Genomic DNA, 21,384 nt, shown 5'->3' on the forward strand with positions numbered 1-21,384 from the left:
GGGAACTTGATCTGTTGAATCAAAGCAGGCAATGGTTCTCTTTCTGTTTGCTTTTAATAGTTTATTCCTCAGTATGGCATTCTGTAAAGCAATGATGTAGCTTGTTTTTATGAGACAGATAGCAGGAAATAGTCTTGAATTGGCTCTCGCTTTGCAGTCCAAAGTATGTCTTAAGGCATGGTCCCCTGTGTTTAGCTGATGGTGAGCTGAGATAAAAATGATATTCCTTCAGATCTCCACATTCAAGGTCTTCATTGATGTTAATCATCGGGGCCCTTGTGAGGGAGCTGCATGGCTAACATTGACCGGCCCTGTACTGTATGAAGTTTGCTAGCATCAGAGTAACAGGGAGCTCACCACAGAGGCCATCAGGTAGGTTTCCATAGTAGCAGCCTTCTCTTGTCATCCTGTCTCTAACAGCTCGAATCTGAATGCTCACTGCGCTACTGCTTAATGAAAAGAAAATGGAATATTGGTAGCGCCAGTAGTCACGGCTGGTCACCAGATGCTCCACCAAGGTGAGGTAGGTTGTCGGCTAGGGTCTTCTTTTCAAGCAGTGTTCTGCTTAGAAGGACTGGTGTCTCTTTGATCTTCTTACATGTTAATGACCTCCAGTCATCTCATATTATTGCTATAGAAATAAGTAGAACTAAATGCGAAGTAAAACCATTTCATCAAAGCTACCTCTTACAGTAGACAAGCTTGCCATTCTAAGACAGTAAGAAATCAATGTAACACTATGAATGAAATGATAATAGAGAAGAATGAAAATGTTTGAAAGTATGTGTTCATCTTTTTCCCAGATTCTCAATACCTGAGTTTTCTCATGGTTCCTATTACCTAAAATAAATCCACCTTCTTATCACCTCCCTTTTGATGTAAATTGATGATTTTATCATTTAGTTGCATATTTGGGAGGGACTGTGCAGCCTTCTTATTCTTCAAGAAGTGAACAGTGAAGTCAAATATTATTCAGTCATCAACCAAAGAGGACTTACCAGGGATCAACATTGTCCTGCTACTCAGTCACCCAAAGCATCACACCGAACTCTTACTTCGATGAGTGGAGAAATAAAACTCTTAATCTGATTTCATTTCATTTTCCTTCCTGCCTCTGATAGGCTGGGAGATCTGAAAACATGTATGAACCAGTACCTGTTTCTGCTACTTTCGTCATGAAATCCATCAAATTCATGGCGTGGTTTTACTTACAGTTTTTATCTTCAATATATATGGCTTAGGTGGGTGCTATATCCATGAAGATATATAAAAGTTCCTGTCATGTAGAAACTATATCTTTTTAATATTTTAAACATGAAAACCTCAGTAGAATGGAGTATAGAAATTAATAGGTATTTAGGTATAAATGGGGTTGTTAAGGACCCAGGATTGTGGTATCAATGTAAATCAGAGGATAAAGGCTTCTAGCTTGAAGTTGTCTGGAAGTTTCCATGCACCTTTAGGGCAGATGGAACACCATTAGAGCACTCTCTTGAAGGTCAATTGAACTAGAAACTCAGGAGACCCATGCACTAACAGATAGTAGTCAACCATTCAGCCATTGAAAGGCATGAATCTCAATAGGGTGCAGAGGCAGAGCATCCAGAACCACACCTGAGGGAAAGCCAGGCTCAGATTTTGCCACTACCCTCAGAAACCTAACATTGAGACTAACCAGTCTTTTAGAAGAAAGAAGCCTTACATTTTTCTGAAGTGTGCAAATACCACCGTTCTCCTATTTAACGGATTATCAAAAATTGGGTTTTTTTTCTAATGAGTAGAGAGTTAGAATTGTCCTGTGTATAGAGTACGGCCATGAGTGGAAACATTCTTCTTCTGAACCACTGCCTTGTGGTCCTAACTTATGATGAGGTAATCTGCTTATTCCACCAGATCAGAGACCGCGAGGATTCAGTCAGGCCCACTGCAACTGCGGACCTCAGCAACAGTCCCTTTTGTGGCTGAGTTAGCCCTGCTGTACCAGAGATCCATGCTAGCCAACTACTTTGGCCACAGAACAACAGCAGACCTGCACAACCACAAAGCCTCAACGTGGGTGGTGTGGGAGAATTGTCTGTATTCTGTCAATCATATTTTAATAAAATGCTGATTGGCCAGGCAGGCAGTATAGGCGGGAAAGCCAGACAGGAAGTAGGGGTGGAGTATTCTGGGACACAAAGGAAGCTCCCTCCGCCACTCCTGCGCAGACCACTGAAGAGGCAGCATGTAACTTGCCCAGCTGAAAAAGGTACCAAGCCATATGGCTAACATAGATGAGAATAATGGGGTAACATAAGTTATAAGAGCTAATAAGTAGCCTGACCTAATGGGCCAATCAGCTTTATAACTTATAGAGATCTCTGTGTGGTTGATTTTCTCTGGGACTTGCCGGCTGTGGGGTACTGGGCGGGAACAGATACCCCAACAAGCCGGCCCTCATGTTACAAGTGGGTTCTATGGCTCCAGGAGAAAGTTCTAGTAGCCACAGATTCTGCTAACTGGGCTGCCTAAAGGTCCAAGGTGGGTTGACAAGACAGGCAAAGTTTTTTACCTACTGAAGCTAGCCAGGAAAGATTGGAAATGATGACTGAATCTTCAGGTGTGCAGACACCAAAGTGACAATAAAAGAATCAGAAAGAGTTAAGGAAATGTCACACCACTCAAAAAAATCACTGTAAACAAGTCTGGAGGAATAAGTATTTCTGAAGAATTCAAAATAACTGAAATGAAGATTTTAATAGAACTTCAAAAGTAGAATAGGTCACAAACACAAGTTGTCGTTTAATTATTCCCCCAGATCAGAGAAAGAAAAAGAAGAATGAAAGAGTGAAGATATGTTCAGGATGGGGGGATTACAGGAACTAAATTAATATAAGCAGTGTGGGAGTTCCAGAAGAGCAAGGGATGGAGGAATAAAGATTACTTAAAGAAATAGTAGCTAAAAGCTCCCCCAAATAAATGCTCACATTTGTGAACCTAATAAAGCTTATACTTAGAGTGAGCTTAAAGAAGTCTAAGTCAAGAATCTTTCTAATTGCAAAATATCAACATCAAAGAGACAAGTTTGTCAGCAAAAAAGAAGAAATCAAATTGTTGCATAAAGTGATTTCTTTACAAAACGAATAGATTTCTCAATAAAATGATCCATTCAAACTACTATAAAGAAAGAAAATTCAGCCAAGAATACTATACCTAGAGAAATTGTCTTTCACAGATGAAGAAATGATAAAAGTCTTTCCCCCATAAAGAAAGTAGAGAAGCACCAAGGAGTTCATTACCAGGAGCCAAGCTTTACCAAGAATAATAAAAGTAGTCATCAAACTGGAACAAACAGTGGCCAGTGACTTGAAGCATACGAAGGAGCAAATATCACTAGTGGGAAAGGCAGAAAGTGTTGAGAACATAGCACAGGAAGCCATGATTAGATGCACATAAGGAAACAAGGCTCCCATGTCAGTGGCATAAATGGTGGCAGGAGAAGGGCGTAACTTTATGTGTTATTGAAGTGAAGCTGTCATCGACTCAAAATGGACAGTTATAAGAATTTTGAAGCAAGATTATTGATAACCAGGAAAGGAAAGGGCTCATAACAACAACATAATTACAGAGAGAAAGGAATAAAAGCATGCCACTGCAAAAAAAAAAAAAAAATAGAAGCCCTCAAACCATTGTGAGGAACAACAAAAGAGATATGAAAACAAGCAAAAGACTAATGAGAAGACAGACAGACAGAACGTAAGAATGCTATTTTACCCATCACTAACTACTTTAAATGTGAATGTATTAAACTCATAAATCAAAATACATATAGTGAGTCTAACTAGATTTTAAAAGAAATAAGATGCAATTTATGCATACAGTGTATGTTGTCTACAAGGATCTTGCCTAGATTTAGGGACACGGGCTCAATATAAAGGGGGTACAAACAGACACGACATGCAAGTAATTATCAAAATTAAGGTAGCTGGATGTGGCAATATGTACCTGTAATCTCAACACTGTGAGGCAGAAGCAACAAGACTGTGAATTTAAAATCAGTATGAGCTCAGACTTTATCTCAAAAATAAATAAGAGAAGAATTAAGGAAAGAGGGGAATAAACAGAAGCTACATATGAACAGACCTGAAGTCAAACTCTGCTTCCAAGAGCCAGAGAGTGCCGTCATATTATAAGGGGATCATCTCAGTGAGAGGAATTAGCATATTATAAATATTATCTGCCTAACACTCAAGTATCTAACTATGTTAAATAAACATTGCACATCTTAAAGGAGCAATTAATAGCAATGCAGTCACTGTAGACACATCAGTACTTCAGTATCAATAGACAGAAGACAGAAAGTGAGGAATGCGTGGTCAGACTTGAGCAGCCCTGGAGATCTGTGGACCTCACAGATCGTCCCATCTCATACCAACCTTGCGCTTTTTCGTTTCTTTAAACGATTGTATTTCTTTGTATTTAACAGTGTATTTCTTTTTCAAAAATTTAAACATATTCAAGCCCAACATCCTCCAGTTACCACCTTTCCACCCCTTTCCACCTGCATATGTTAGGGTTTCTATTGCTGTGGTAAAACACAATGACCAAAAGTAACTTGGGAAAGAAAGGGTTTGCATATATGTCCTGGACAGGAACCTGGAGGCAGGAACTGAAGCTGAGACCATGGAGGGATGCTGCTTACTGGCCTGCTCCTCATGGCTTGCTCAATCTGCTTTCTACTTATTTACTTGTTTGTGTGTTTATTCTATGTGTCTTTTACATCACGCATCTCTATCCCATTCATTGCCCATCCCTTTGCATCCTCCTTTTGCCCCCTGCATATCCCCAAATTAAGACAAAATCTAAGAGAAAAAAAAGAAAAATTTTTAAAATTTTTAAATTTTAAAAATTTTTTAAAAGGGGGGGATTTAAAAATCTCATTATGGAAGCTGCACGGCGAGTCATGTCATGCCAGATATGAAGTGGATAAAATTTGCACCTTCAGGGCTGGCTCCCCCATACGTGCGCTAACAGGATTGACTCTCCCACTCTTATAACCACAGGGCCAGCTCTCCTACCTGTCCCAGACGTTGATGGGGGATGCAGCTTTCCCCTACCCATGCCACCACTAGACAAATGAGTAACAGGGATAGCTCTTCCGTGCTCACAGCTTTGGTACTGGCTCACTTGCCAACAGGGTTGGCTCTATTGTGTTGTCATGGCGAGGTGCAGCATGTACTTTTGTATAGCACCCAGCCCCAGAGTGACACCATTCCCAGTGAGCTGGACCTTCCCACATCAATCACTAATTGAGAAAATGGACCACAGCCTTGCCCACAAACCCACCTAGTCAGGGCATTTTCTGAATTAAGATTCCTTCTCTTTAAAAGACTCTAGCTTGTATCAAACTGACATAAAACTAGGCAGGACACCATACAAATTTGAGGTTAATTCTTTTTCTCTCCTTCTTTCCCCACCGATTCTAGTTTATGTTGCTCAGCTGTTCTTGGGAGCTGGGCCTGCCCTGGTGTGTGACCATCCTATCCTAGGTCACATCGTAAAGAAAAATGAATGTGTTCTCACAGCAACTATCAAATGCAGTGCTCCTCAGCTAGTGATGCTGTGACTATAGCACACGCTTAAGAAAGGAATGAAAAGCTTGAAGCAAGGACTGAAAGAATTGGGTGTGGCTTTTTTTGAGGGGCAGAGCCAGACATGGGGAGGGGGCTAAGGGCACCATTCTGGAGGCACGGAGTTTCTGCCTTTTGAAATACAAAGCTCTTATCACTTTTGATTGCTTGATTCGGAGTAACAAATAAACATTAAATCAACTTTAGAAAGAAACAGCAGCTCTCTACAGCTATCCTGCACAGTAGTGGGAATGTCACATGTCACATAAGGGCCGTGTTGCTCTGAGACTGGGAACGCTGGTTCTGGGTCACTGGCCGTGTCTGCTTCACAAACTGTTGCGTTCCCATCTCTGACACCACTTAGGCTTGTTACATATCTGTTGGGTGAGAACGAAATAACCGAACGTTTCTCACTGGGAGAAGAAATGCTGTGGCAATGGCAGAGGTGCCCTCACCATACAGCGTGACACTGGGTGCTGCTCAAAACAGGAGCTCCCGATGTCTCCAGAACAGGATTTCTCAACCTGTGGGTCACAACCCCTTTTGGGGTCAAACAGTCTTATCACAGGGTCACATACAAGATAATAGATCCTATGCATCAGATATTTGCATTAGGATTTATAACAGTTGCAAAATTAGAGTTATGAAGTAAAAATAAAAATAATTTTAAGGTTGAGGATCACCACAACATGAGGAACTTACTAAAGGGTCACAGCTTTAGGAAGGTTGAGAACCACTGATCCAGAGAAATGAGGGGTGGAGCGGGCAATCAAGAGGACAACTAGGAGTTTTTAATTATTCTAATGAAATGCATTTAGTGTCGCTGAGGAGCAGAACAGTAAGCGAAGTTGATCTCAGCAGAAGTGTGGAAAACTATGATATCCGCTGTGGAATTCAGGCAGCCCCTCCTTGCCTCCCAGTCTGAATGTGTGGCTCCATCAGCAGCCAACCCTGATGATCACACGGATTGTAATGGTCCCTTGCTGAGCCCCCACCCCCCTCCTGAAAGAACACATGTTCCCTCCGGTGTTCAATGTGTCAGCTTGATGTTTGGCACCTGTGTGCTTTGAGAAGTTCCAAGTGATTAAAGTTAAGAAGAACCAGCCATGAGTTTTATTGAGGGAAATTCAGATTGAATTCTCTCCAGGAAAACATCCTTATAAAATCAGGTAGACTGGAGGGAGCAGGACTCAATGGAAATGAATCCTTCGCGACCCGTTGAGGCACGTGCCAGGAGATGTGTTAAAGGAGAGCTTTCTGAAGTCGACTCTTGGCCTGCCTTCATGGATAAATCACTCCGATATTTGTGATTTAAAATCAGGAAGAAAACACATTCCCTCATGACCTCATGAGAGGAATTCATTCCGAAAGGCTTGCACAATCCGCCTCTTTCCCTAGGGATGGGTGGAGGGACTTGTAACCTTGGAAATATTCTTGTGTGGAGCACAGGAAAATGTTATATACTTCCACATAAGGAGAAACACTGGAAAGGCTTTGTGGTCATTTGTTTGATTTGCCTGGCTATTAAAAAAAATTAACTTAAGTTGGTGGTGCTAATAACTATCTTATCTGCCAATCACATCACTAATTAATTATGTACTTAGTCCTATGTTTCTGCAGTGTTCTCTATTCTCAGTGTTAACTTCTCTCTCATTCACACATTCAGCTCATATTTTTAGGCAGTGTTTACATTTCTTTAGTAACCTGGAAACAGGATCACAGACATTCCATAGTGTTCAAGGTGACCCGAAAATACATAAATAAGCTAGAAGTTGTTCCACAGTGTAGAGGGCAAAGCTACTCACACAGGACTATGTAATTTTAAAAAAAGAATTATTAAAAATTGCCAACTGATGATCCTAGATCATTAATTTAAGTCTAGGACCTTCTGAGCACTGAGTCCTGTGTAACTAAACTACATGGCACATACACCCAGGAAGCTTTCCCAGGGTCTGTGGGACTAGCTTCATTGAAAGTAATCAAGAAATCTTTAATGAGTATTACATTATGATTCTGTCTTAAGGTATTTCCTTGGAAAATACGCCTAATGTGCAAAAACAGGCTTCTGCCATTGTATTTGTAAACTAAATGGTATTTCCACACTGCTCAGAGTGACTCTCTCTGCTTGGTGTCTGTCTATAACTGATGCATTTCCTACCACTGCTCAGACCTCCCTTGAGAGAACTTTTGAGTCCACTTTCCCATCTAAGAAAGCATCCATTCACATTATCCAAGTCTCTACCTATTCAGTAGCAAGTCTTGGCAAACTTACCACACCACAGTCTCATAACCACACCTACACATGCCACTACTGCTCACCCTCAAGTGGAGACTCGTGTGTTAAACAAATGGAGGAACCCATGAACCAAACACAAAACAACAACAACAACTGTTGGAGGAGGCTGCTTGTTCTTTTCCCAGTGCCCAGACTCACAAAATAATCACACAGAAACCGTATTATTTAAATCACTGCTTGGCCTACTGGCTCTAACTTCTTATGGGCTAACGCTTACATATTAATTTAACCCAACTCTATTAATCTGTGTATTGCCATGAGGCAGTGGTTTACCGGGTTAAGTTCCGTTTGGCTTTGGCAGGACTACATGGTTTCTCTCTGACTCTGCCTCCTTTCTCCCAGCATTCACTTTAGTTTTCCCTACCTAGCTCTGTTCTTCCCTACTCTGCTGTAGGCTCAAAGCGGTTCTTTATTAATCAATGGTAATCACAGCATACATAGGGGAAGAATAGATAATAATAAAATAGTTTTCCTTAGTTATGATAAAAGATAGAATAGATATAACTGTAATTCTTTCTTGATAACTGTTTTATGTAATTTTTCTATGTTAAAGTTAAAACCTTCCTTTTTATTTAAAGAGAAAAGGGGAGGTGATGTGAGATTCCCCTCTATATGCTGTGATAACCACTAATGAATAAAGAAATTCCTTTGGACCTATAGCAGGGCAGAACTTAAACTAGGCGGGAAAAACTAAACTGAATACTGGGAGGAAGAAGGCCTGAGCCAGAGAGAAGTGGTTTGGTTCTGTCTTATTTTAGAAAAAAGGGGGAGATGATAGGGGAGTTCAGCCAATCATATTCTGTTTTGGGGGCGTGCCGTCCTCAGGCAAAAGCCTGCCTATAAACCTAGTAAAAGTGCTCCGCTAGCTCTCTTTTCACCTGGCTCCTGCATCCGTACGGATCGTTTGGATTCTGGTGTAAGCTGTTGTAAGTCTTACTTCTGTTTATTAAAGCTGTATATTTTGTATCAATATAGTCTGGGGACTTTTCTTTACCAATCACCCTGCGGCTACATTTCCCTGCTGGAGGCAGACGCTGGGACTTTACCCAGTAAGCCACAGCCATGTGGTGATACACAGATTAATAGAGATGGGGTAAATTAATATGTCAGAGTTAGCCAGTAGGAAGCTAGAGCTAAGGGGCCAAGCTGTGATTTAATTAATACAGTTTCTGTGTGATTATTTTGGGGCTAAGTGGCCAGGATCCAACAAGTACCTCCTTGGAACAAACAATGAAACTTCCAGACTTTCCAAAATGCAGTGAAACAGGTCCCGGTGAAATCAGTACTGGGAAGAAAGTCCATGGGACCTTCAGAATAGTTCTCAAATTGAACATATCTACATCCAGTTCAGTCAATATGTGAGCTGACAGCCAGATTTACCTGTGAAACATCCTTCAGAAGCATCGGAGAGTTGAGAAACAGTAAGCCAGAAGCTGACATCCAGACTCTGCCCTACCCAGAACACAGACCACGGCCTGACAAGTGTAGTGAGTCCCCCAGGTTAAATATGCTGTGACTGTTCAGGAGATAAGTCACTGCCTTTTCTGAAGGAGTGTTTCATCCCTGCAGTGCTCTCCCCTCCTCAAAGAAAGCTATAAAATCTGGTCCTTGACTTTTATAAGACATTCAATCTTGTGTTAAAACTTCACTAAAAGTAATTCATCTTGCATTTTGCAACATCTCTGCATCTCACACATTTTCCATAATGATCATGTGAATTACTTTTATAGTCAGATGGGGGGAAAGACTTTATGGAGAGATCTCATGCCTAAATCATCTTTTAGGGTCTACGTATATTAAAGGCTTTCTGGGGTCCCGTTGCCATCTATCACTGGCTAGCATCTGGAGCAGTGGATGAACTAGCTACACAAGCTGAGAGTTTTACTACTGAGACGTGTGTCCCAGCTTCCCCACTGCTCAACCTCTCTGGGCCTCAGTGTCTTCAGCTGTAAAGTGACATAAATATAACACCTTCCCCCCAAGAATGGGTCCTGTAAAACACGGAGCCTGTCACTGGCCTTACAAATGTAGTTGACTGTAAGCTGCCATTGAACATGGGTCTATATCCTGTGTGTCTTTTAAGCTGCCTAGCTCCTTATCTAAATTTGGATAGTAACCTTATAATCTTCTTAAATAATCAGGAAAATAGAAAGGTTCCTGGTGGTACAATAACTACTTGTGTCCATTCTGGATAAATAAGGGTACCAGCCAGAAAAGGAAAAGTTGGCATGTGGCCCTCACCGTGGTCTCTCAGACTCTTTTCACTGCCCCAACTCATGACTTTTCTAACAAGGTGATCTTTGCCCATGTAGCTAAATAAGCTAGGGAATTTGAGAAGGTTGGTTTGTTTTAACTCTTCATCAAAATGTGATAAGCAGTCAATATTCAAAGTAGATTTCAATCACACACACACACACACACACACACACACACACACACACACACACACATTGCTTCTGTGCTCCTAGTGGAAACCATTTTTCTAGTAACTCTTGCTCTTCAGTTTCTGTGTTGTAGGCATACTCTTTGAACCACTCCCTAGCTTTGGGAAACCACATTGCCTCTCTTGCTTCCACATCACTAGCTCACATCCCACAGTTTCACTGTTTCGCCTCAGTCTCCTTGGTCTGCCCCAACGTTACCCTCTGGGCAGCTCTTTTATGAACCCATTTTCCTGATGCTTTCTATCCACTCTCATCTGGATGGTCACAGTCTGTCCTGTTAGCTCCCACTAGCATCTTGTTGCCAGTGAGCTCGAGGCCTGTGTTGCTACATCAGACCTATGTAACTAACAGCCTTCAGGACAAGTCCGCTTGGATATCATTTGAAGATTCAAACTGAGCGTGTCCAAACAGAACTCCTCATCCCCTGAAGACAGCTAGGTGAGAGCATTATTTCCTATCTCCGGAAATGGCAGCTCTCCCTACCTGGCTCATCAAGCCAGGAATCTATGATTAATCCTTAACTCATCTCGGTGGCCTCTCAAAATCAGCTCAGTCAATCACCAAGTCCTCTAATTCTTTCTCTTAAATTAGTACTTTTTCATCTTTTAATTTTTACTATGTATTTTTAAAGAACACATTTTGTGTTATGACCTATCCAGGAGTGTGTGTGTGTGTGTGTGTGTGTGTGTGTGTGTGTACTCACACATGCATTTCCATATGACTGAAACTTCCATTTTGCAAAGCAGTTTTGCTCATCATATGCAAGTCCTTCTGACTTTTTCTATTCTGTTATCTTGGCTTTGTTTTCAATGTTTGTAACCCATGGTTACTGGCAGTTACTGAACAACCAGTGCTTCAGGGAACGGAAGGAACACCTGATGCATAGTGTTTGTCCTTGTGTCTCACTATGGTTGAATCCAGGCTACCATGTAACCAGCTAACCAACTTCCTAAATATGTACCAGTCAGCCTTCATACCACCACCAACATGTCACTGCTTATGACCTATACTTTGATAGATACTGGTCTCCATATCTTCTGAAAAGCTATCCATTAATTTTTATTTTCGTTAACTACCACTTCTATCTAGGCCACCACTGTTTTCAGAGAGAATTGGTTTTCAATTCCATCTGCCCACATTTATTTAATATGCTTCAAAGACTTTTTTCTCTCCACACTCGGTAGTCTAACTTTTGAATGATTAAAAAGACCACCCACAGTTTGACATCAGCCCCTCCTGTACTCAGTCCCTGATCTCAGCAAGAATGTTTTCTCCTTGACTCTCTTAGAGTTTTTCCTTTTTCCTGGGTTTTTGGATATTCCTTTTGGCTAGAAAATTTGTTCCTCCCATCTTTAATCAGCAAACTCTTTCTCAACCAGTCAATCACTTACTGTCCTACCCTGTGACACACATGGTGGCAAGTGCTAAGGAGACAGAGAGAAGTAAAGCTACCTCACACAATGAGTGCTCTAGTTCAGGTAAAGTTATCACTCAAATTTAAGTACTAATCAAAGAGCTCTAAAAATCAAGATATGTGGTTCTCCGAGAACTTTCTCCATTTGAATTAACCTGGCAGAATTGGGGAAACTTTCCTGAGTAAGTGATTGCTGTACAATCACCACGGCAGAACTAAGATGTCTGAAGATGAATACAGCTAGTCTGTAGGAAGGGTAACTACCAGCTTAGGTAGAAAGAGGTGCACACAAAAATCCACATGGCAAGAGGGAACGTGGAAAATCAGGGAACCACATGAAAGTCAGTATGACTTGAGGTAAAGAGCAGCAAGGGAAAGGAGCGAGATGAGGCCAGACAGACAGATGCAGGCTGGTGAGAGGCAGGTGTTTACCCTGCTTGTCTATAACAAAAATGAATGGAGGAGCATGGACATGCGGTAACAATGTGTTCTTATTCTGGTTGAGAAAACTCACTGTGCCCGTTGTGACCATCAGGAAAGGGGGAAAAGAGAAGAAGACACAAACTAGAAACTATCACAGTCTTCTGGGCTGAGATAATTTTCATACAACTTAAGATGATGGTAGAAATTGAAAAAAAAAAAATGTATTGCAGAGATAATTGCGGTAACCTTGATCAGACAGGGCAGGGTTTTGTATGGTGAAAGGGAAAAATGTTGACAGGTGTTGGATTTGCAACTGAACCATTCTCAGAGATGAGGAATTTGGGAGGTCTGGTGAGAAATAGAAATAGCTTTGGCTGCAGATAGACTAAGTTGGAAGTGCATTTCAGATGTGTAAAACGAGATGCAATCAGAACTGAGAATATATTCTAGACCATAGAAGAAAACTGGACAGGAATACAAGTTTGCGGAATATCTGTGTATGTGGTGGGTGTGAAGCCATGGCCATGGATGAATCAACAGGGAATGTTGAAAAGGGGGAGACTTTACAAACTAAGCCTCGGGGAAAGTCCAGGGCTGTAGAGCGTTGAAAGTACTTATGGCTCCCTCAGAGGACCTAGGTTCAGTTCCCAGCATGCACTTTGTGACTCACAACCTCTGTAACACCAATCCAAGGTATCTCTCCTGGCCTCTGAAGGCCTCAGACAAACACATGGTACACTTCCATGAATGCAGACCAACCAGGATTGGACATACAGTCAAGCTATAAAATTCACATTTAATGTAGAGTAATTTAACAGAAGGAAAACAAAGAGTGGTCAAAGTGGTGGGAGGGGAGGAGAGGTTCAGACCAGCCAGCATGCTTTATTGGGACATCAAGAATGAAGCTGGGGAGCTGGAGAGATGGCTCAGTAGTCAAGAGCCTTTTTCTATAGGACCTGTACTTGATTGCAAGCACCCACATGGCAACTCACAACTCTCTGTAACTCTGCTTTCAAAGGATTTGGTGCCCTCTTCTGGCATCCATAGGCTTTGTACACATATAGTGCACAGACAGACAAACGTTCAGGCAAAATCCTCAAGAACATAAAATAAAATAAAGATTATATATTTAAGGATAGTTAAAGTGTGTTGGCAGAAGAACAATACAAAGTAAGGATGAGGCCGTGAGTATTCACCAGGTAAGAGTTTGCCTTGGAGAGGAGAGAGAAAGAGCGATGGTTGTGAAATCATTGAAAACATTTTTATTGTACATTGATGAACATCGTGTGAACATTTCAGCTATGAAAGAATAGCTTAACAGAAAGCTGAATATACAAGAGACTATCCAAGGATGACTAGTTGTACATGAGCAATCCTTGTAAAGGCAGGAAATAATCCCTATGCACCGGCGGCACTCCTATCCTGGCCTTTGTAATTGTTGTAAGCCACCGCTCCAGCACCTGACCTCTGCAATTGTGCCCATCGCTGCAGGTGCTCTTGTAATAGCTTGGTCGCCCACCAGGCTGGACTCACAAGTTTACTGCTGGATCTCTGCAAAGTGCTCAGATGGGTGACATGGATAAGTGTCATTTTTTTAAAAACTTGGAACTTCAAATAAATGGATGAGAAGTATACTTAATAAAGCAGATAATGCAGAAGCCTTATAATACTAGTTAATATGTGCATATGTGTATACACATGAATGCACGCACACATATACCATGGTTGTTGATTTCTGAGGATAAAATTTTTAGCAAAAGTGCCATTGCCTTAAGCATAGGCATTTGGGCACTTAGATGAGAGAGCTTTAAAAGTGAGGCAGCAATTGAAAGCAACCCAAGAACGAAGAACTCTCCACTCATAGATGAGCAAGGCCATGAGTCATCTTTGCACAGAGACTTTAACTGTGATAATATCAAGGAAACAAATGATGAAATCACAGCCTGTTAGGACAAGTGGGTATATCATTCACACTAATCCAGGTGTAACCCCAAATAACAGAACTTCTGCATCTATACCTGGATAATTTGATGACCTAACAAGTCAAAAAAAAAGTCTGAAAGGGAGGAGAAATATGAATATTTAAGACAATATCACGTGCCTTGAGGAAAATAAGTCCAGACAACAAAAGAATAATCAAGCATGGATGGGAGAGGGCACTTGGGGCCCCTCTCCTAATTGGGGAACTATTTGCAATTGAAGACTGCTGGGGGCTGGAGAATGCTCTTTCTTCAGTAGTGTAGCCGCTGATCCGTTCTCCATGCTCCAGCATAGATCCCCCCCCCGCACCCATGCTCATGCAAACAATCCTCATTATTCTCATTCAAGGGAAGGAGGGACATGAAGGTAGAACCAGGGGAAGAAAGGGTGCAAAGGAACTAGAGGGCGATAAGGAAGGGTAGTTAGTGGGGTATAAACATGGTTGTAATACATTCTATACATGTATGGATTCATCAAAGAATAATTAAAATATTTTGAAGGGCAATCAATTACATATTTCTTTCCTGACTTTCCTAGTTTTTTTGGGGGGGGGGTATTTAACTTGGCCTCAGATTTTTTTACTTGTGAAATGGGGATAAATATCTCTTAAAGGGGACTTTATAAGGTAAAAAAATAAAAATATAACCTGCGAAGGCACCATGTGCAGCCTAATTGCACAGGATCCAGAGTACAGGGATGAAGCATGAAAACCTTGAGTTGGAATTATCATTTGTCCAAAGTGATGTGGATGTGGTAAACAGTTATGGAATTCCAAAGTTTGAGGAAATATCCAGTCTGGAGAGACAGATTTAGGATTTACCTAACGACACATACTATATAGCCGTGGTTATATCTCTTGGCATTGTATTTTGGTTGCTTGGAGATCAAAAGTGCATTACATATTCTGCGGACCAGAGCTCAGGCCTGGCATCAGAAGTGATCTTTATGAGCTGCAAATGAAAGGCCCGGTCCACCAAAAGCCAGCAGAGAGCCAGGAGCAGGGATGCAGGGTATAATTAACGTTTATACTTGAATCGCGCCCCCAGTTTGCCTCATGGAGGAAGCATTTACAGTGAGTCAGGTCACGGTGTTGTAATTGATGTGTAAAAATAATTTACTATCCGATGACATTACGTTGGGGGTATATTTCATATTTTCTACATGGATGCCACTTAGTGGCTGCCACACTACCTCCCTACCTTAGTTAAAACTAGACAAGGGAGATCTGACTGCCAGTGATTTATGAACTAACAGAACAGGTCCTATCAAACTCCACACTCTAACAATTTAATTTCTATTGGTCTCCACAAGTGCTTCATCCTAAGGAAAAAAATTGTTTTCCTAACTTTTTATTATTTTTTAATAGATCTATTTTGGTTTGAGTAAGTCAGTGCCATGGAAACAGCCATCTCTAGATGTACACTTATATGTCATAGTTACTATGTGTAGCCCTCAAACTTGTCATCATCTCCAACACAAACGCTCTATTCCTCCTCTGGTCCCCTCAGACCCTTGTGCATTGGTCAGCTTTCCATTGCTGTGAGATTAACAGTCTAAAAGTAGGAAACGGTTGTCCATCACAGTTCCAAAGGGTCCAAACGGTCACCTGACAGACAGCTCTCATGAGGGAACAAACAGAACTAGAAAATTCTCATCTTATAGGAACTGGAAGGAAGAGAAAGGGAAGGGGCCAGGGATGAGTATACCCTTCAAAAGCTGTCCCAGGGGCTGGAGAGATGGCTCAGCAGTTAAGAGCAATGGCTGCTTTGCCAGTGTTCCTGGGTTTAATTTCCAGCACCCACATGGTGGCTCAAAACCATTGGTAATGAGATCTGGTGCTTTCTTGTGGCCTGCAGGCAGAACACTGTATATATTAAATAGATAGATAGATAGATAGATAGATAGATAGATAGATAGATAGATAGATAGATAGATAGATAGATAGATAGATAGATAAATCTGAGAGAGAGAGAGAGAGAGAGAGAGAGAGAGAGAGAGAGAAGAAAGATCTTGCCCAAACAACCTACTTACTCTAACTAGACTCCACATCTTATAACCTCTTCAACTTCCCAGTTGACTTAAGAATTGATCGATGGGTGGGTTCTTCCTCTCATTAGCTCAAAGTCCACATGATTCGTTCCCTTCTGAGGGACCTCAGCACAGGATACTCCTGCTTTGAGAACCGAGCCTTCAATCCATGGGCTGAGGGGAAAGCTTTTTGATAGAGATGTAATATGTGGTGATCTCTATTGTGCCTTGTCTCTTCGTTTGCCTGCTTTAGTGTCTCATGCAGATGGAATCGTCAGGAACTGCCCTGTGATTTGACTTCTTTATTTATCATGTTTTCAAGGTTCAGTATGTTGTGGTGTGTACTAAAGTTTTAGTCTTCCTTGTACAAGTCAGCATTCCATTGTGTATTATATTCAGCCCTTTGCGTATTCATTTATTGTAGTGGCATTTCAATTATATTTTAATAAATAAAGGCTGCCTGAAAATCTGAAAGTAAAACAGTCCCACTGGTCAGCCTTACAGACCAGGTTATGGTAACACACACCTTTAATCCGAGGAGCCACCCTAGTTGCCATAGAAATCAAGTGGTGCATGCCTTTAATCCTGGTGGTGTACGCCTTTAATCCAAGCCCTAAAGAGGAATATAAGATGGGGGAAGATAGCTCTCAGGGACAGTCTCATTCTGAGATTCTGGGTGACAGGATCACTGGTTCAGACTGAGTTCAAGTTAAGAGCCAGTGGCTGGCTGTTTTGCTTTTCAGATCTTCATATTGAACCCCAGTTTTTCTCCCTGAGTTTTTATTGATTGTGCTTAAATTCACCTCTGAATGGACATGGGTTGTTTCAAACATTTGGCTGCTCTGAGTGCTAGTGAATTGATGTGTTACAGTCTCAACTTTTAAATATTCTAGAGATAAAACAGAATTCTAAACCACAAAATTTTGAGGCTATAAATGTGCCGTGTATGTTTACAGGCATGTGAATGTGTTTATTTATGATTTGGGCTTTGTGTGTTTGTATTTCGTTCATTTAAAAAGTGAAATTCTTTTAGCATCACCGCCAGAGTGTTTCACCTCCATGGCGACTGGGACTTTGCCCACATGGATAATACAAACTCTGAAGGGAAGTTCCATGGCTTCCCGCCACCACTGAAGCCTTTGGATGGGTGTGTCCACATTCTTTGACACTAAAGTGTAGAAAATAACCTTTCTTCCCAATATAATAGTTATTTGTATTTTATTCATTCTTCAAAACTGGTTCTCTTTGGTAAAAGAGCAAACCCCAAATAATCCAGAAAACCACTACCAGCAGCCATGGCAGGGTGGAGGCGGCGAGGCTGGCATTGCAACTAAGCTCTGGGAAACAGTGCTGGTTGGTGCTGCTGTTACTGCCGAGCCAGAAACGTCCGCCCCAGAAACAAGATGGTTATGAGGAAGCATGCGCAGATGTTCAGAAGGGAAGTGAGTGCAGGATCTGCAGAGCAGAGAAGCAGGAAACCTGCATCTGCCGGGTGATGGGGTGGCGGCCCCAGCGCACGCAGTTCCTGTCCCGTCTCACTGAAAGGCGCTGTGGCAAGATACCTGGCATACATTCACTAGGCTTTATTACAGGCTGATTGCCTAACGCTACATTGTTCCATTGTATAAAGAAGAGATTAACAGGATTGTATAACAGTATTAAATCACCCAGCAGTTTCTAATACCTGACCCAAACCTTTTAAGTGTCATTAAAGACGAGAAGACGCTGCCAGGAAGGAGGAGACTAGGGAGACGTGTCACTCGGTGCAGTGTGGGGTCCTGACACTGTTTGTGGGTCAGAGGAAGGACGTAACAGAGGAAGGCAGCAGTGTTTGGTACTGACGGGCCAGTGATGACTTCTTGCTTGGAGTAACTGTCCTAGAATTTTACAAGATGTTAACAGGGTGAGGGTGGGTCATACAGGAGCTCCTTGTTAGTGTGATGGGCTTCCCTTTGTAACACACCAGTTTTGACATCTGCCATGGCCGTGACCCCATCTTTGTGTCCTCTCCGATTCCAATGCAGGGTGTGCTGGATACATCATGTCACCGGCATGTGGGTGTACCCTTTCCTGGAACACATTGGCTCAGGAGCCAGGATCATCTTCTTTGGGTCAACAACAATCCTCATGAATTTCCTGTACCTGCTGGGAGAAGTCCTGAACAGCTACATTTGGGATACACAGAGGAGTGAGTATCGTTGAGGGCGCAAATACAACAGCCCTGCCTATGAGAGCCTTGGCCAAGGGAGGCTTCTGCGACGGCCGAGGGAGGCTTCTGCGGCAGCCTCCCCTTCAGCCTTCCACCCAGGCTCTCCACGGAAGCTTAATTTTTTTTTATTACAGTATTAATTTAAGAGCTGCTGGCAGTGCTATCTGAAAGGTTTATTTCTCACTTGGTCTTATTAGGTAGTAAAACATCCAAACCTGAAGATAAAAGAAGCACGCTCATAAAATTATATAGAAAAAAAAATACAGTGTTAACAGGAAAACAAAAGTGAAGCCAGCTATGATTAACAGAATTCTGCCAAAGTGAAAGGGCCCTAAATTAAATAGTAAGTTATTGAAAGAGCCTCATTAAAAGTCACCAGATCTCATTCTTCATGTCGTCTTTTCATGGATGCAGTAGTCTCAGAGGAATCTCATGATCGCGAAGCCAGCACTGTAAACGGTCCAGGTGGCCGCCCTTTGCCAGAATGGAAGGTCACAGAGAGATGCAGTCATTAAAGGATATGTTTCATTGCTGCTAAAGCTCCCTTAACCTTTGACTTGATTTCTCTTCTGTTTCTATTTATAGCAAAGCCTCCTTCTTGGCAAGACACACAATCTTATCTAAGCTGTGGCAACCCTGTCCAAAATCTATGTAAGAATACATAACCGCTGGAAGGTGGAAAGGCAAGGATTGGCCATGTAGTGATCTGAATCCTGCATGAAAACACACCCAGAGGCTGGTGTAGGGGTTTCAGAGAGATCTGGACATCTCCCTTGGACACGGTCCGCTACTCTAGAGATGATCTGTAAATGGACTGTGAGCCACCAATGTTGAGCACCTGGCTGAAGGCAGTTGCTTTGCAGGAGCTCAGTCCACTCATCTAATAAAGCAGTGTTTGCATAGTCCTTGCATCCGATTGCTTTGTGCGTGCTTCTTCTGAGACTGTGTGTGTCAGCGCGTCAGCCAATGCTAGGTGGCCCCCCTTTTAATCCATTGCAACCATGACTTGGAGAACCAGACAGTAATCTTTTCATGACGTTTCCTCCATTCAACAGAAGCAGGAATCCTTCTCTTTTGAATTTAGACTTATTTGGTACCTTAATGTTCCTGAAATAAAATGCAAGACTGTTTCCTCGCCATCTTCAGAGAATGCCTATAGTTAGATTTAAACTAAGATGTGCAGTTCAGGAAAAAAGTTCTGGCTTCCTCTATCCCCTGGATGTGCTCACTTCCAGTAGACATGTGACCACGACTCTGCTACTGCCTTGAGAAGATGTCCTGAGTGACAGAAGAGATAAATACCCAATCCAGACTAGAGAATGTCGCTTACCAGCAGCATTGAATAAGGAGTTAAAGATGAAAAGCAACACTGAGTTTTCTGAACTGTTTGTGCAGCTTAGCTGGTCCCTGTTGTTTTCTTCCATGGCGTGCATGAAAACCAGTCACCAATTTATAGCTTATTTCTGGTTAGAGATTAATTTTGTCTACATTTATTTAGTGGAGCCCCTAGGAGCTGATGTTTGTGACAAACCAGCATCTTCCCTCTGCTGGCCTTGCCACAACTCTGTGTGTGTGTGTGTGTGTGCTCACACACCTGAACATACGCTTGTATATCTGCATGTGCATGTTGCCTACTGTTTAGTACGGTATAAAATAAATAAATAAAATTTCTTGCTACAAATCAGTCACTATAAAATTCCACAGTGAGGAATAATGCATGCAAGGTATAAAATGCCTTCCTGAATTCCTTAATGGTTTTCAATAACTCAAATCCTCTGGTTTTTTTATGCTACAACTTCAAGTTGAAAAAGAAATTTGCAGACTATGACAGCTGGAGGTAGGGAAGGCCTAGAAATTATCTGAAAGCATCCTCCACTTTACAAAGGCAGCTGAGGCCTGTGAGGGACCTTCTGAAACAGTCACTACCAAAGCCAATGTCTTCCACCCAAACGTCAGCCCTTTGTCACTTCTAGTGAACTATCAGAATGTCTCGGTGTTTTAGAAACACAAAACAGGCCCACCTGTTAGGAAATGCAAGCCCTTAAAATAAGTTAAATTAATAGTCCGGCATTTGCTCTTTTTAAAATAAAGTGGCTAAAGGTAGATCTGTGAGAACTGTTTGTGGTTGCACTGATAAAATACCACAAGCTGGGCATCTTAAACAATAGGAAGAGACTGTCTGACATATGTAGATGCCACAAGTTCAAAAGCAAGATGGTGTCAAGATTGGTTCCACATGAGATATTTAAGGGAAAGTCTACCACAGGCCTAGCCTGGGCTAGAAGTTGTTCATCTTTATGCGCAGAGATGTGCTCCGTGTATGTGATGTGATCTTCCATTTTTACCCCTTTTAGAATGACACCAGTCATATTTGACAGCATTCACCCTAATGGCTTCGTATTAACTTTGTGATGACTTCAACCAATTCAAGTTATTTCTGAGACAGTGGGGATTAGGAACTGGACGTCACAGATCTCGGACTCTATATAATCCATCCTGTAATAGTCCCTCTACCATAAATGCCTTTGGCACATGTAAAATGTCTTCTCCTCCCTCACCCCAGTATCCCCAAAAAGCCATTTTGGCATCAACAGAAAGAAAGAGAGAAAGAAAGAGAGAAAGAAAGAAAGAAAGAAAGAAAGAAAGAAAGAAAGAAAGAAAGAAAGAAAGAAAGAAAGAAGAGGAGGAGGAGGAGGAGGAGGAGGAGGAGGAGGGAGGGAGGGAGGGAGGGAGGGAGGGAAGAAAAAGATTTTCTTTTTCATTTTCAGAAGAGTCTGAAGTATGATGTAAACCTACAAACCAACTGTGGGTGGGATATGGTCATAATTCATCCCAAAGCAAAATTGTTCTTCAAGTTCATGCTAACCTCTAAAAGTAGACAAAAAGTTACCTCCTCCTAAAGCATGGTGGCCTAGAGTGTACAGTCCCCTTACAAATAGGCAGAAGGGCTCACGGCTTGCAAGCAAGTCTGAAAGCAAGCA

The 21,384-nt window shown here is 41.9% G+C and overlaps 1 protein-coding gene across 4 annotated transcripts in view; it reads left to right on the forward strand.

The window, feature by feature from the left end:
- The window catches only part of Aig1 (androgen induced 1), a 231,248-nt gene that overhangs the window by 203,732 nt on the left and 6,132 nt on the right, over positions 1 to 21,384 (forward strand). For 2 of the 4 annotated variants that reach the window (XM_085688669.2, XM_048425190.3), the window contains 2 exons: positions 18,219 to 18,382; positions 18,989 to 19,319. In XM_085688669.2, coding sequence (XP_085544795.1) covers positions 18,219 to 18,382; positions 18,989 to 19,058 — 234 coding nt within the window. In that variant the 3' untranslated portion in view covers positions 19,059 to 19,319. Of the gene's footprint in view, positions 1 to 18,218; positions 18,383 to 18,988; positions 19,320 to 21,384 lie in introns of those variants that run through there. The other 2 variants (XM_085688676.2, XM_048425191.3) reach the window with 1 other exon arrangement.

This window comes from Myodes glareolus, chromosome 1 (assembly GCF_982192425.1).
Source record: "Myodes glareolus chromosome 1, mMyoGla1.1, whole genome shotgun sequence".
NCBI lineage: Eukaryota > Metazoa > Chordata > Mammalia > Rodentia > Cricetidae > Myodes > Myodes glareolus.